The sequence below is a fragment of the Gadus macrocephalus genome, chromosome 6 (assembly GCF_031168955.1).
Source record: "Gadus macrocephalus chromosome 6, ASM3116895v1".
NCBI lineage: Eukaryota > Metazoa > Chordata > Actinopteri > Gadiformes > Gadidae > Gadus > Gadus macrocephalus.
Genome location: NC_082387.1, coordinates 21,805,585 through 21,817,980, shown reverse-complemented (window position 1 = coordinate 21,817,980; position 12,396 = coordinate 21,805,585). Strand labels below are relative to the sequence as shown.

Sequence of the window (12,396 nt, the reverse complement as noted above, 5' to 3'; positions counted from 1 at the left end):
ACAGTTAGAAGGATCAACGAGAACAAAAACACAAACATGATAACACAGACTTGGCCCTTCACCTGATTCATGACGGCGTTCAGCTCCTCTATCTGAGCTGGTTCTTCTTTCAGCTGGGACTCTTCCAGCGCCTCCTCTTTCAGCCCTGACGCCTCCTGCTTTTCTTTACTCTGCTCCTCCTCCTCCTCTTCCTCCTCCTCCTGCAGCTTCTCTGTGCCGTCCAGGGTGATGCTGTGCAGGGCCTGGATGTAGGGCCGGGCCACGCGGGGGGAGATGGCCTCCGAGGGGGAGGGCTCCTGGTGCAGCACCACAAACTCCTCCACCTTCTCTCCGGCGCTGGCCTCCACCTCAAACAGGTCCTGGATGGTCCGCTACAGAGACATGGTATTAGACGTGTTCCACCACATCTTACAACAGGCCTAATCCCTGGTCCTACTCTGCTATAGCAGAATTTAGTGGGGGACGATACAGAGCCTGGGCTGGATACCAACAACTGCTTGGCTGGAGCTACGCCTTGATTCCTAACTTATTAGAGATATTCTTGCGAGGTAAAACTCATTTGCATGGGTGGATGAACGTTTCAGATAGGGGTAAGTTATAACTGTAATTCTACAGTCGGCCAGTCTACACTGTGTTGATTTATAACCTTGAGACACTTTTTTACAGTAACGACTACTGGCCAAGAAAGTGTATGCCAATCACGCGCTTACAGACCCACCGAAAGCAACACAGCAACACAAAAATGATGCAGCAAAATAAGGTGAAGCACCCCATTCATCCAGTCTGTCATCAGACTGTATGTACTTATCTCAAATCTGATTTGTTAGACTACAACTCTCCCAATTGCAAAACTACAAACAAATACAAAGGGCAGAGCTCTACATAGCACCAAATCAAGGATTCTGATTATACACATCCCTACAGACTACTCCAATAGAGCAGGGAACAGAGGAAACAGTCACGGTGGTTCACCTGTGTGAGGAAGGCCAGGGTGTAGTCCGTGCCCTGAGCGGCCACCTCTCTGATGAGGTCCTTGGTTCCGTTCTTCAGCAGCTTCTCCTCTATCGAGTTCCCGCTCTCCAGCCTTTGGGAGAGGACCAGAATTAAGATCAGTAGCAAATTTAGCACTGCCGACAGCGTGCGCTGGTGGAAGCAACTCAGTTGTCCACTTTCGACAGCTCCTGCCCTTGGATATTCTCTAACTGGTCCTCTTCTTGTAAGAATAGTGAACGAGCTCGCGGAATGAGGACGTGGGAAGAGGTTTTGGAACGTAGCCAAGGTCTCGTATGCAAAAGCTGAGCTGAAGGAATGAAAAAAAAAAACAGGCAACATTTCCATTCAGAGCCTTTAGCAAACGTTTTAATCCAAATAGACCTACAACCATTCATACACAGATTCGCACACCGACGGCAGAGTCAAGGCGACAGCCAGCTTGTTGAAAGCAGTTAGGGTTAAGTGTCTTGGCTCAGGGAGACCACGACACTCCTTCCCGTTACAAGCATATGTCCCCTGCTGCCTCGTTCACCTGTATATGTGCATGTCTTTGGCGCGCCCGATCTTATCGCACCACTCCTGGGTGCGGGCGTCCATGCTGGGGTCCAGGTCGGCGTCGTAGAAGATGATGGTGTCGGCGTCAAACACGGGCCCCACGGCGGAGCAGCAGCGGTTGGTGAGGATGCCACAGAACACCTGGCGGTTCCTGTTGAAGCGCTTCATGCGCTCCTGAAGAGACAACCAGAAGGACGCAGTCAGGGTGTGTCCTCAGTTTGGAGCCACACACTGCTTTTTTGTATTTGTAAGGGCTTTAGCTTAGTGTTGTTGTGTTATTTTAAAGAGTCATTAGCTGCGTTTCCATCTAAAAGGTGATGCGAATCTTTAGAAAGTTCGCAAAAAAGTAATTTGAATTAGGTGCGTTTCCATCAAGTGGTTGGAGCGGAATAGGGTGATGACGTTACACGTTGATGTCGGCAGGGTTGCTATGGCCGGTCGTTATGCGGAAATCTGAAAGACTGTCAGTCCAGTGTGTTCAAAGTTCGCTACGTCACAGTTGATTCACAAAATGTGTTTCCAGCTCCCATTTTGCGAATTTACTCTGTTTCGCATTTCTCAAAAACTACCTCAAGCGAGCGGATACACTTTTTTGCGAATTAGAGGATTTTGATGCGAATTTTGGTGTTTCGATCACCGTTTACTGATTCGATACTTCAAAGTTCGCATTAAATTAGGGGGATGGAAACGCACCTATTGTGGAATTAGGAGGGAGGGGAGGGCATTACAAAATAACTCCAAGCAATCAAGCACTATCTGCGATCACTCAAGATTTTTTGATAGCATCGAGTTGAAATGCTCAATGACTCACTTACAGTGGAACGACTTCTCTGTTATATGCATATAGGGCAAGACGGTAAGCTTTAGGAGATTCTTAGTGTGATCCCGAATATTTCAGCAAAGCCTAAAGCCCTACCTACTCCTTAACGTTCTGCATCTTCATTCGATTTAAGCTGCTTTGGCTATAAGTGCAGTGCTACAAAATTGTAAATGTTTTTGACTGACGACCTTGGACTCGGTTGGGATTCTGGCGCTGTGATCTGCTCGGAGCTAAACTGATATCCAAGGAGCCACTGTCTGGTCGTCTTCTCCTTACCTGGCGTTCCTCTGGCGTGAGGCTCTCGTCCACACGCATGTAGGGGAGGTGTCTGTGGTCCAGGAAGGCCTCCAGGAGGTCCAGCATCGTTGGCATCTGGGTGAAGATGAGGACCCTGCGGCGCTCTGACCGCAGCTTCTGCAGCAGGACGGCCATGGCCTCCAGCTTCCCTGTGGAGGTGGACCGATGGAGAGGGTTGGTTTGTAGGATCATCAGTGTGTAACCCATAGAATTCATCAACTCTAAAAACCCTGATGCCCCTCAAAACAATTGTTATCAACTTCTTGTAGTTTCCAAAGGTAGGACCTTGATCAAAAATATAGGGCTTGATGATAGGCTTTAAAAGGAGTTGGCTGAAGGTAACGGCACAAGGCAGTGGCAGGCTCACCCGAGTCCATCTGCATCAGCTGCAGGTCAGGACAGGGGAGGATGCGTCTCGAGGCCAGCCGCTGGAGGGCTTTGCCGTGGGGGGTGGCGGCCTCCGTCAGCCTCCGACTGCTGCACTTCTTGGCCAGACTGTAAGGGACCGGGGGATTGGCTGCGTACAGATGAGGGGGCGGGGCTACAGCAGCAGGCACGACACATGACAACCTGAGGGAAAGATGGAGACGGACACGAATTTGATCAATATGCCCACACATAGAGATTAGTTGGAGATGATATTTCAGCAGTTTCTCTCTTCCTGACAACATGTCACTTAAATCTGACATTTTTACCAGCCACTGGTGTGTGTGCGTGTGCGTGTGCGTGTGCGTGCGTGTGTGCGTGTGGGCGCACACACGCAGAGAAGGGGCCTACCTCTTGATGAGGCTGTGGCCCGCCTCCAGCCGCTGCTCTTCAGACTGCATGCTGCTCTGGAGGTGTGAGGTGGTGCCCACAAAGGTGTGCTGGGCTCTGACGCAGCTCTCCCTGCCCGCCCAGCGCCAGCCCCTGGGGGGGAGGCCCGCGGGGCCAGCCTCGGGGCCCAGGGTGCAGGCCTGGAGCAGGTCGGCGCCCAGCAGCACCCTGCGGCCGCAGCGCCGCTCGTTGGCCAGGAACAGGCGGCCCAGGCGCTCCTTCAGGGCCTGGCTCTTCTCCTCAGACATCTCCTGGACGCCACAGGGAACACAAGGGAGCTTTTAGTATGGGCTCACAAATAAAGGACGTTGGGAAGGAAACCCATGTCTGAAATAGGTCAAAATACGTTACTTTGGCTGACAATACATTCAATAATAATATAATAATAACTTGGATTTTTATGGCGCCTTTCAAGATACCCAAGGTCACTTAACAAAAGAGGGGGGAAGGGGGGGGGGGTCAGGGGTCAAAGGACTTGGTGAAGAGGAATGTTTTGAGGTTTCTTTTTAAACATGGGCAGGGATGGGGCAGAGCGGATATGGAGTGGTAGGCTGCTCAATAGTGTGGGAGCATTGATAGAGAAGGCCCTGTCTCCAAAGGTTCGCAATCTAGTGCGGGGGATGGCCAGCAGTTCCTTGTCGGAGGACCGCAGAGATACCTCAGATTATACTTTTTTTTTACATAATTATCCAAAAGTCAGAAATGAAAACTGTTTTAAGGGATATTGAGTGAAACCCCTTCAGACTCATCCGTGTAGGGCATGAGGCCTCACCTGAGAGGCAGCAGGAGCGGCCGCAGCGGGCTTGGAGAGCGCTGAGGAGGCGTTGGTGGCCACAGGCAAGGCTTCAAACACAAACACAACACGCGCTTTGAAATGAGGAGGTCCACTTCAAAACAATGACAACACTGGTAGAGGTGCACGAGTAATGGACTTACAACTTCAAAAAGGAACCCAATAGTTTCAGAATTGGGCAGCGGTCATTTATTCGATTAGGAAATTAGCATCACTATGAACATAGACCAAAATGAAAAATAATATTACTTGTAGTTAAAATTATATGTAGATCATAGAGAAAAACCTCTGAATCTTGGAATCTTGGAATAAGGGGTTGAACGGTATAATAAATAGTTTGACCGTTTTACAGTTCGATTGGCGAACATCAGTGCCTGGCACCAATTCAAATTGGCCGAAGTGAATCTGGCAGTTGGGCCATGGAGGTGGGGGGGGGGGGGGGGGGGGGGGGGGGGAGAGGCATGCGAACCGGTTCACCTTGTGGAGCCACGGAGGAGGGGTTTGGGGGAGCCGCCGGTGATGCGTTGGAGAGCGAGGGGGTCTGGGCCACCGTCTGCATGACCTGGGGCCGGAGGATCTGCTGCCCAGGGGCCGACACGATCTGCAGGATGTTGCCTAGAACCAGCATAAAGGACTAGTATTAGGAGGCGGATGGGCTCACGTGTTAATGCGGAGAGGTCGACGCAGGAAGGAAGAACTGGAATTGGAAACATGTATGTTTGAAAAAAAAAACTCTGCTAGGGATTTCTTCAAAATCGATTGATGACTCACACAACAGTTGCTAGGGTTCCATGATTCGTTTCTGTGCAATCCAGGGTGTCAATGGCAGCAGAAAACATGCGCTAGCTAGGCCAAGAGTTATACACCAAGAGACAAAGTTGGCCAAGACCTATACACTAGGACACGCATTACGGGGGGGCAGCCAGAGCTTGCTCAAGGAGAGAAAAAGATGAGAGTAGAACGTGACCGTGGGTTTGTACATTACCGAGAGTACCTTGGAGCTGCAAGGGCTGTCCAGTGGTGAGCTGCCGCAGCTGGCTGGGGGACAGGGTGAACTTGTTACCCTGGAATTGCAGGGTGACGGGGGTCTCTGGCTGGGAGATGCGGCCGGCTGTGTTGGCCAGCTGGGCGATCTTCACCACGTCTCCGCCTTTGACAGGGAGGAAGGAAGGAAGGAAGGCAGGAAGAGAGGAAATGGAGGGTGAGCACGCTGACTCACCCCTCCATCCCGTTTTGTGGTTGCAGTAGCTTCATTACTAAAAACAACAAAAAAAGGTACCACGTCATTCCATTGCAATCGTCCCCACCACAGTGGTGCATTGCAGTTACTTAAAGGCACCCAGTGCAACTTTATGTAAACATTCAACGAAAAATAAACATTCAATTTCTAGTCTTTTTTTACACGTAGTAAGTTTCAATAACTCCATACCATTACATATCGACATTCAAGGAGCAAAGATGAGACGTCGTTGTGTGGTGAGAACTGATAGAAAATCGTAAACAACAACAATCGCCGGTGGGGAGAAGCCATTTTTCCATTGACTGGAAGCCTGCTTTATTTATTGTAGGTTACAAAAAATAAAGAAAATGGCGGCATTGTTGTTGTTATCGATTTTCTATCAGTTCTCACCACACAACGACGTCTCATCTTTGCTGCTTGAATGTCGGTATGTAATGGTATGGAGTTATTGAAACTTACTACGTGTAAAAAAGACTAGAAATTGAATGTTTATTTTTAAGCCTCGAAAGTTGCACTGGGTGCCTTTAAAGTACAGGGTGGGGGAGGGAGGAGACATGCAGCACCAGGTGTGTGTGTAGGGGGGGGGGGGTTAATTTGTGGAGCAAGCACATCTGCCCTCCACAACAGAACCGCTGGAAACCCCTATTCTGACCCTGTGGAGGTGGAAATCAAAAGGGCGACCAGCCCAGGCGGAGCCGCCTGAAATAAACATCCATAGGTGCTGAAACGACTTTTCAATGGCAACACAGAACCGGGATTGTGGAGATCAATCTTTTGTGTTGGAATTGAAAAAAATGTGGCATTCCAGGCAGGGATAGTTGGTAAGCAACGTGTGGGAAAAGATTCACATGCTTGGTGGTGGTGCTCCGGAGAGCGTGACAGTGAAAACTGCAACAGAGCACCAGAGAGGATGTGTTCCTGCAGCAGGCCTGATGCAAGAGGCCGTGTATTAGTCCACTGGGGGAGAGAAAATCATATTGAACAAAGGGAGAGAAGGATAAATAATTAAGTGAAAACGAGGTGCTGGTTCCTTGTGTGGACATGCAGGTTTGGGAGAGAAGAACTGGGAGAACGAGGCTGTGGAAGGGCTGCTGATATGCTTACAGTTTGGATTTCAAAGCAGCGATTCTGGTTCACATCCTTTTACTTTGTCACATTCTTACTAGTAATGTGTCGCCCTCATATTAACAGACCCTCTGCAGTAACAACACTATCATACGTTGAGGTTGCCCCCCTCCCCCTCCCTTCTTTCTACAAGGAAGAATGGCCAAGATGGTCCAAAGTCCCAAATGAGTGATGAACCGAACTTTCTACCAGCAGAGGAGTCGTGAGGAAAGCCCAGACTGAAAGCCACATCAGCAGTCTCCAGGGAAGAGCCTCGTCGACAGAGGTTGCCGCTTGCTTGAGCAAGGGACTGACCAGGGAGACAATCAATGAGAGTTGAAGCCCACTTACTAGGCAACCGTGCCTGGGCCTGGGATGTGAGCACCAGCCTCTGGGACAGTGAGCCGGGCTGGACGGCATGGCCCGGGGCTAGGGCCGGCCTGGGGACCTGCGCTAAAGCCTGGCCGAGGGCCCCCGCAGAGGGGGCCCCCGGCGCGCTCTGCCTGAGGCCACCGCTCCCCAAGGGGGCTGCGGTGGAGATGGCCGTGGTGCTGCTGCTGACAGAGGAGCTGTTCTGCACCCTCTGAGCAGCTGCTCCGACCACTGTGGAGTACAAGGGAGTGGGAGGGTTGGTCTGTTATGGGGGACTGTACTGGTTAGGTCCAGATCATCAGCAGCATTTCAGACTTTCTCCTTGGAGTCACCCCGCATGGGTGGGTTTAACCAGATTTTGGTTAGTTTGGCCAATTGTCACAAATCATAAGAGCAGGCATAATATTGTGGTTTTCTCCAGCATGAGAAGGGGTGTTTGGTATCCGATTCAAGTGGACTTTTGACAGGTTTCGTTATTATTATTGGTCTGTTCTGGATACCATTTCTCAACATCCAGTCTGTCCTTGAGTGATGAATTCAATCATGAACAATGAACTACACTACATGGAAATGTATGAAGAAATGTATATGGAAATGCTGCAGCCTTGGGCTAGATTGATAACTATCTTTAGCTGCATAAACTGTAAACAGTCTAAAATGGGTGATGGATTAAGAAGATTTGAGCGAGCGGGAACAAGTTTAAGTGGCTGTACTTCCATATGCAAAACACTAAAGAGGTAACTCTTGAGCCCATGAGTAACGCAGCGTTAGTACACTCACATTCACCACACATAGCAGGGCTCAAGATTAACATTAATGGCCATGATTTACATGATATATGCACATTTATTTACAGCCACTGATGCGACCTAGGAATAAATAAACTTGCATCCATATGATGAATGGGTAGACCTGAGCCCTGCATGCAGCATAACACCCTTAACAGGAAGGAAGAGCCAGATGGGGAACAGCATCCACCAACAGTAGTGTAAGCCCCATAGAGAGCACACTTGGGTAATATCACGGTTCCTCATTAGTGTCATTAGACTAATACTAGATGGCAGCCATATCAAAAAGCTTATCTACTAACAGGCTGCTAATTAGGGAGTATAACCCAGTTTTTACTTTCAGTTTTTTTCTTGCGATCAGTCATCCAGAATAGACCTGGTGCATTTCTTTGCAAGTTCTTGAATAGTGGTACGGTGCAATTTCATTGAAACTTTACTCAATTTACAAGCCACCTTTTTCTTTTGTATGATCATAGACCCATATACCCTCAAAGCTGTGAATTTCTTCATTGGAACTAAAGTGGGTCGTGTTTTGTGAGAGAACTCACAACGACTCCTCCACACAGGCGTTACCACTCACTATATTAAACATAAAACAAGGCCCTCAAATCTTCCGACATGTGTTGTCAGTTGCGACGCTGACCTTCTTGGCTAATCTAGCGTTCGACCCGCTTAGGCCAAAGAACCCCTAATAGAGTCAGACCTCGGGTCAAACTCGGACCCAAAAGTCGCCGTCTCTCTCCACACGGCACAACTTGATAGTGTAATTGGGTTTATTAAAGCATTATTTAAAATAAAAACATGTTTTCTAACGAATTACGACAGTAATTCAGTGATTAAATGCGACAAAACAACAATGTAATCTAAATGTTTGCGTGTGCCCTATTTTAAAATGAAACATTTGCATCCAGGTAATAACCAGTGACAGTCTTGAGCCCTGGGGGGTCTGGCGGTCGAGGACCTACCCTGTGCGGAGGCCGTGGTGGCAACAGGGGACTTGCCCCTGGCCTGGGCAGGCTGGCTGACGGTTGTGGCCACAGAAGTGTTTACAGGGGTTGTAGTGGGCGGGCGCGGGGCTGCGGTACTGGTGATGGCCACCAGGCGGCCTTCTGGCTTAGTGCCGTACTGCACAGGCTGGAACAACCTGAAAAAAGTAGAGACACACATGAGGTCCTTGCCACAACTCTCATGCAAAAGACTCAAGAGAATCTAAGTCAATCAGTAGCACAAGTCCGGGGTAATCAACGGCAAGATGTGCAATTAGAACCATGGCCACTTCAATCATTTAAATCTGAAATTGCTGAATCATATTATTGGTAAATTCTCTAAAATAAAACCCTTTTAGCTAAGGTAATTTGTTGCATTCTATGAAACACATATGATCCGACTGGGGAAATATATGGGTCTGAAATGCAATCAGTGACCATGAGATCAATATGGAAGGCAGACATCACCCACATACTCGTGTAAACAGAGTAGGCTACATATTCATAACGACCTGGAAACGGAAAGGGTTCTTCTGTGTTCCTATCCGAGTCCCGTCAGCCGAGCACATTGTTTGACTATGTGTTGATTTCCCAAACTGAATAAATATGGTACGTATTTGCAGAAAAGGCTTTGGTAAACTCAATCTTCTTGGAACTCAGATTTTAGCAGGCTTTTTCCCCCCGCCATCATTAACCTTCAGCAGCTGTGTCTGCAAATGTCACATTCATTTTCTAGCTATCACCGCGTCAGTGGACAGCAGAATTGAGGCTGCCAGAGAGAGTAGTGGGGGTAAGGGGGAGGCTAATCAAGAGTCCAGTTTTACTCTGAAGAATGGAGTATTGAGTCTCTAGCTCGAGTGGCGACCTTCCCCACTGCCCAGGACTCACCTCATGGGTTTGATCTTGCAGGCCTTGGGTCTGGCCGGGGGGTCAGGGGCACTGTGGATCTCCTCTATGAGCTGCTGGCTGATCTTCAGTTTGGGGATGGCCTCCGTCTGGTAGCGGGTCAGCCGGTTCTCGTTTCCGATGAGATCGAATATCGACAAGTCTGCCGTCTGATGGAAAACAGTAAAGACCAATGACTTTTTTGCACCACCAAATCAGAAAAACGTCGGTAAGGAGGCACAATTTGTGGGTGTGTTTGGAGGCCATGGAGCCTACCTCCCAGGGGTCTTTGTGGAGGGCTCCCAGCACCAGCGACGGGGTGCTGTACTCGAGCGAGGGGCAGACGTAGGAGCTGCTGGCCTCGCGGGGGGCCACCAGGGCTGGGTGGTTGCACACACGCTGCAGCTGCATCAGCACCTGGAGAACGCTCACAAAGTGTCCGGTCTTCAGAGCCTCCTGGGCCCTGCAGGGAGGACACAAACGGTGCAGTTTAATAACAAGGAGGGGAAGTGGAGATTTAAAGGGGTAGGAGCTTCATACTACTTCTCTTCCTAAAGCCACCATGAAATTATGTTTTCAACTGTTTTAGCTCCAGCCAGGTCATCTTTTTCACAGTGCATGCATTTGCTTTCCTCCTGTATTGTTGTCGACGTATGGCTTGTTAAATTAAGTAATGTGTAATTTAAATGAAGCCAGGTGGGCTCTTAAACCCACTGTATCGTTCTTAAAGATAGCCAGCGAAACAAGGCCTAGCTAGAAACCAAGAATTCAATACCCAAAAGGACCGAACGGAACAGGTGGGAATGAACCTTAAAATCGTTCTAAAGAAAACCTCATGAGTAGAACAGAGCTGAACTAAAGAAACGTCTCCATCCCGGGGAGACCATCCAGAAGAAAAGCCGTCTCACCCTGGCTGGGTGAGGATGTCCTCGTAGAGGCTCTTCTGCCGGCTGGACAGGCGGCACTTCAGGATGTGTTCGTACTTCTTTGGCAGTTGCTTCTCCACGTCCCTCTTGGAGCGTCTCAGGATGAAGGGCTGGATCATCTGTAGCGGGGGGGAGGAGCATCAGGAGCTTGTGAAACCAGGGCCAGGACATCAATTAGCGTGTCATGGAATACTGCTTTTAGGGTTGCAAACTGGCTACTGTTTCAGAGAGCGGGATTAAGATGTTAACTCTTAAGAAAGGAAAACTGGATTTTCAACCTTGACAACTATTTCCGATCAGGTCTACGGTTCTGATAGTTTCTATGGTCCCATACTCTCATTGGTTTTAGACAATGGCAACAACCAACTTTAAAGCAGGGATTTTTCCTCCGTTAGTGGTTTATCTTTAAAATAAACTGAACATGACATGTTTAAATTGTTTTGTTTTATTAACAAATGCATCATTCGTCAGCTTTACTGGTCTTCAAAACATAAATACACATTGTACTTTTATGAATGAGATGAAAGCAGTCACATTGCCATTAGAGGCACGTAGAGGATTATGTAATCTGACGTCAGGCATTTTCACGTAGAGTGAGCGAACCGATCTCAAGACACCACTGAGGACGCATTGAAACCACAGCCGTTTTTTAATTGAATTTATCCTAACGTGCCATTACTTATCGGGTGATCCGATAACGATAACAATATCAATACAGCTCCTTTTGTTTGCAAACAAGCTCCTTTTTTTATAATCTCTGGAATCTGGACAGGATCCAAAATATGGGAGCTACGCTGAGTCCACAAAGTGTATGGCGGTTGGCATCCAGAGGGTTGCATTACAGCCATCATCTGGACTGTCTCTTGGCCCATATTCCAGCACTGCTGTGCCATGTGTGAAAGCGTTCATGGAAATGTTCCTGAACGTAGCTGCATGTGTATATCTCTATAGTGTCTGCAATGCTATCCCAGCAATTCACCGGGAACTATGTGTGAGAGGGGCTTCAGCTTCAACCAATGAAAGCACATAAAGGCGGTGAAGGCTTGGGAATTCCCTGATCTTTCACATTTCCAGGACGCGATAGAAAAGGCATGACCATGCCTTTTTCTGGTTCAACTTTTGACAGTGCTCAGAAGCAGTCGGCTGAGTCAGAGTTCCAGTTTAAGCCTAAACACATCCTACCCAGCTATGTATAAAAGGCACCTGGCGAGGGCACACAGCTCTGCAGTTTCTCAAGCCGGTTAAGAGTCTATTAGCCAATCAGGATTCAGATGAATACAGCACTATACACATCATCGTCAACAGAGGGCTGCGCTGGACTCACCCTATGCAGGCGGATGACCAGTTTGTGGCAGTAGTCCTGGTTCTGGTCTGTGCCGGCCTTGACGGGGAAGTCAGAGTAGCGCCTGGTGATCCCGGGAAGGAGGAAGTGGACCATGGTCCACAGCTCCTTCAGGGTGTTCTGCAGAGGAGTGTTGATGAGGAGCAGCCTCTGCTCACTGGAACACACACATGCACACACAAATATAAATTAAATAGGGCTGTCAAGACCGCAATATTGACCATCGACAAAGGCAACCACAAGGGACGCCAAACAACCACCATGATCATAAAAAAAACGAAAACCTTTTGGTAATTTAATGGTTTGTATATTTAATGCTGAATAATATAACCTCACGGCCTAATTTGAAATAATTTCAGATTGCAGAAACCCTATCTGCTTGCGCAATTGTGCCATTTAAACTTTATCTTTACAAATGTACTCAGCAAGAGTCCTTTAATGTGCATTATGATCGGATAAGAAATTAAATTTATAGAATA

The 12,396-nt window shown here is 48.4% G+C and overlaps 1 protein-coding gene across 7 annotated transcripts in view; it reads right to left on the bottom strand.

Annotated features, from left to right (window-relative positions):
• Nucleotides 1-12,396, bottom strand: part of ep400 (E1A binding protein p400) — a 37,968-nt gene that overhangs the window by 13,662 nt on the left and 11,910 nt on the right. For 4 of the 7 annotated variants that reach the window (XM_060055005.1, XM_060055006.1, XM_060055008.1 and 1 more), the window contains 15 exons: nucleotides 11,900-12,074; nucleotides 10,558-10,694; nucleotides 9,926-10,112; nucleotides 9,653-9,819; nucleotides 8,744-8,922; nucleotides 6,970-7,221; nucleotides 5,260-5,424; nucleotides 4,752-4,889; nucleotides 4,254-4,324; nucleotides 3,443-3,732; nucleotides 3,033-3,235; nucleotides 2,645-2,814; nucleotides 1,526-1,722; nucleotides 973-1,084; nucleotides 63-371 (listed from right to left, as the gene is read on the bottom strand). In XM_060055005.1, the coding sequence (XP_059910988.1) occupies nucleotides 63-371; nucleotides 973-1,084; nucleotides 1,526-1,722; nucleotides 2,645-2,814; nucleotides 3,033-3,235; nucleotides 3,443-3,732; nucleotides 4,254-4,324; nucleotides 4,752-4,889; nucleotides 5,260-5,424; nucleotides 6,970-7,221; nucleotides 8,744-8,922; nucleotides 9,653-9,819; nucleotides 9,926-10,112; nucleotides 10,558-10,694; nucleotides 11,900-12,074 (2,752 nt within the window). The remainder of the gene's footprint in view (nucleotides 1-62; nucleotides 372-972; nucleotides 1,085-1,525; nucleotides 1,723-2,644; nucleotides 2,815-3,032; nucleotides 3,236-3,442; nucleotides 3,733-4,253; nucleotides 4,325-4,751; nucleotides 4,890-5,259; nucleotides 5,425-6,969; nucleotides 7,222-8,743; nucleotides 8,923-9,652; nucleotides 9,820-9,925; nucleotides 10,113-10,557; nucleotides 10,695-11,899; nucleotides 12,075-12,396) is intronic. The other 3 variants (XM_060055007.1, XM_060055009.1, XM_060055010.1) reach the window with 3 other exon arrangements.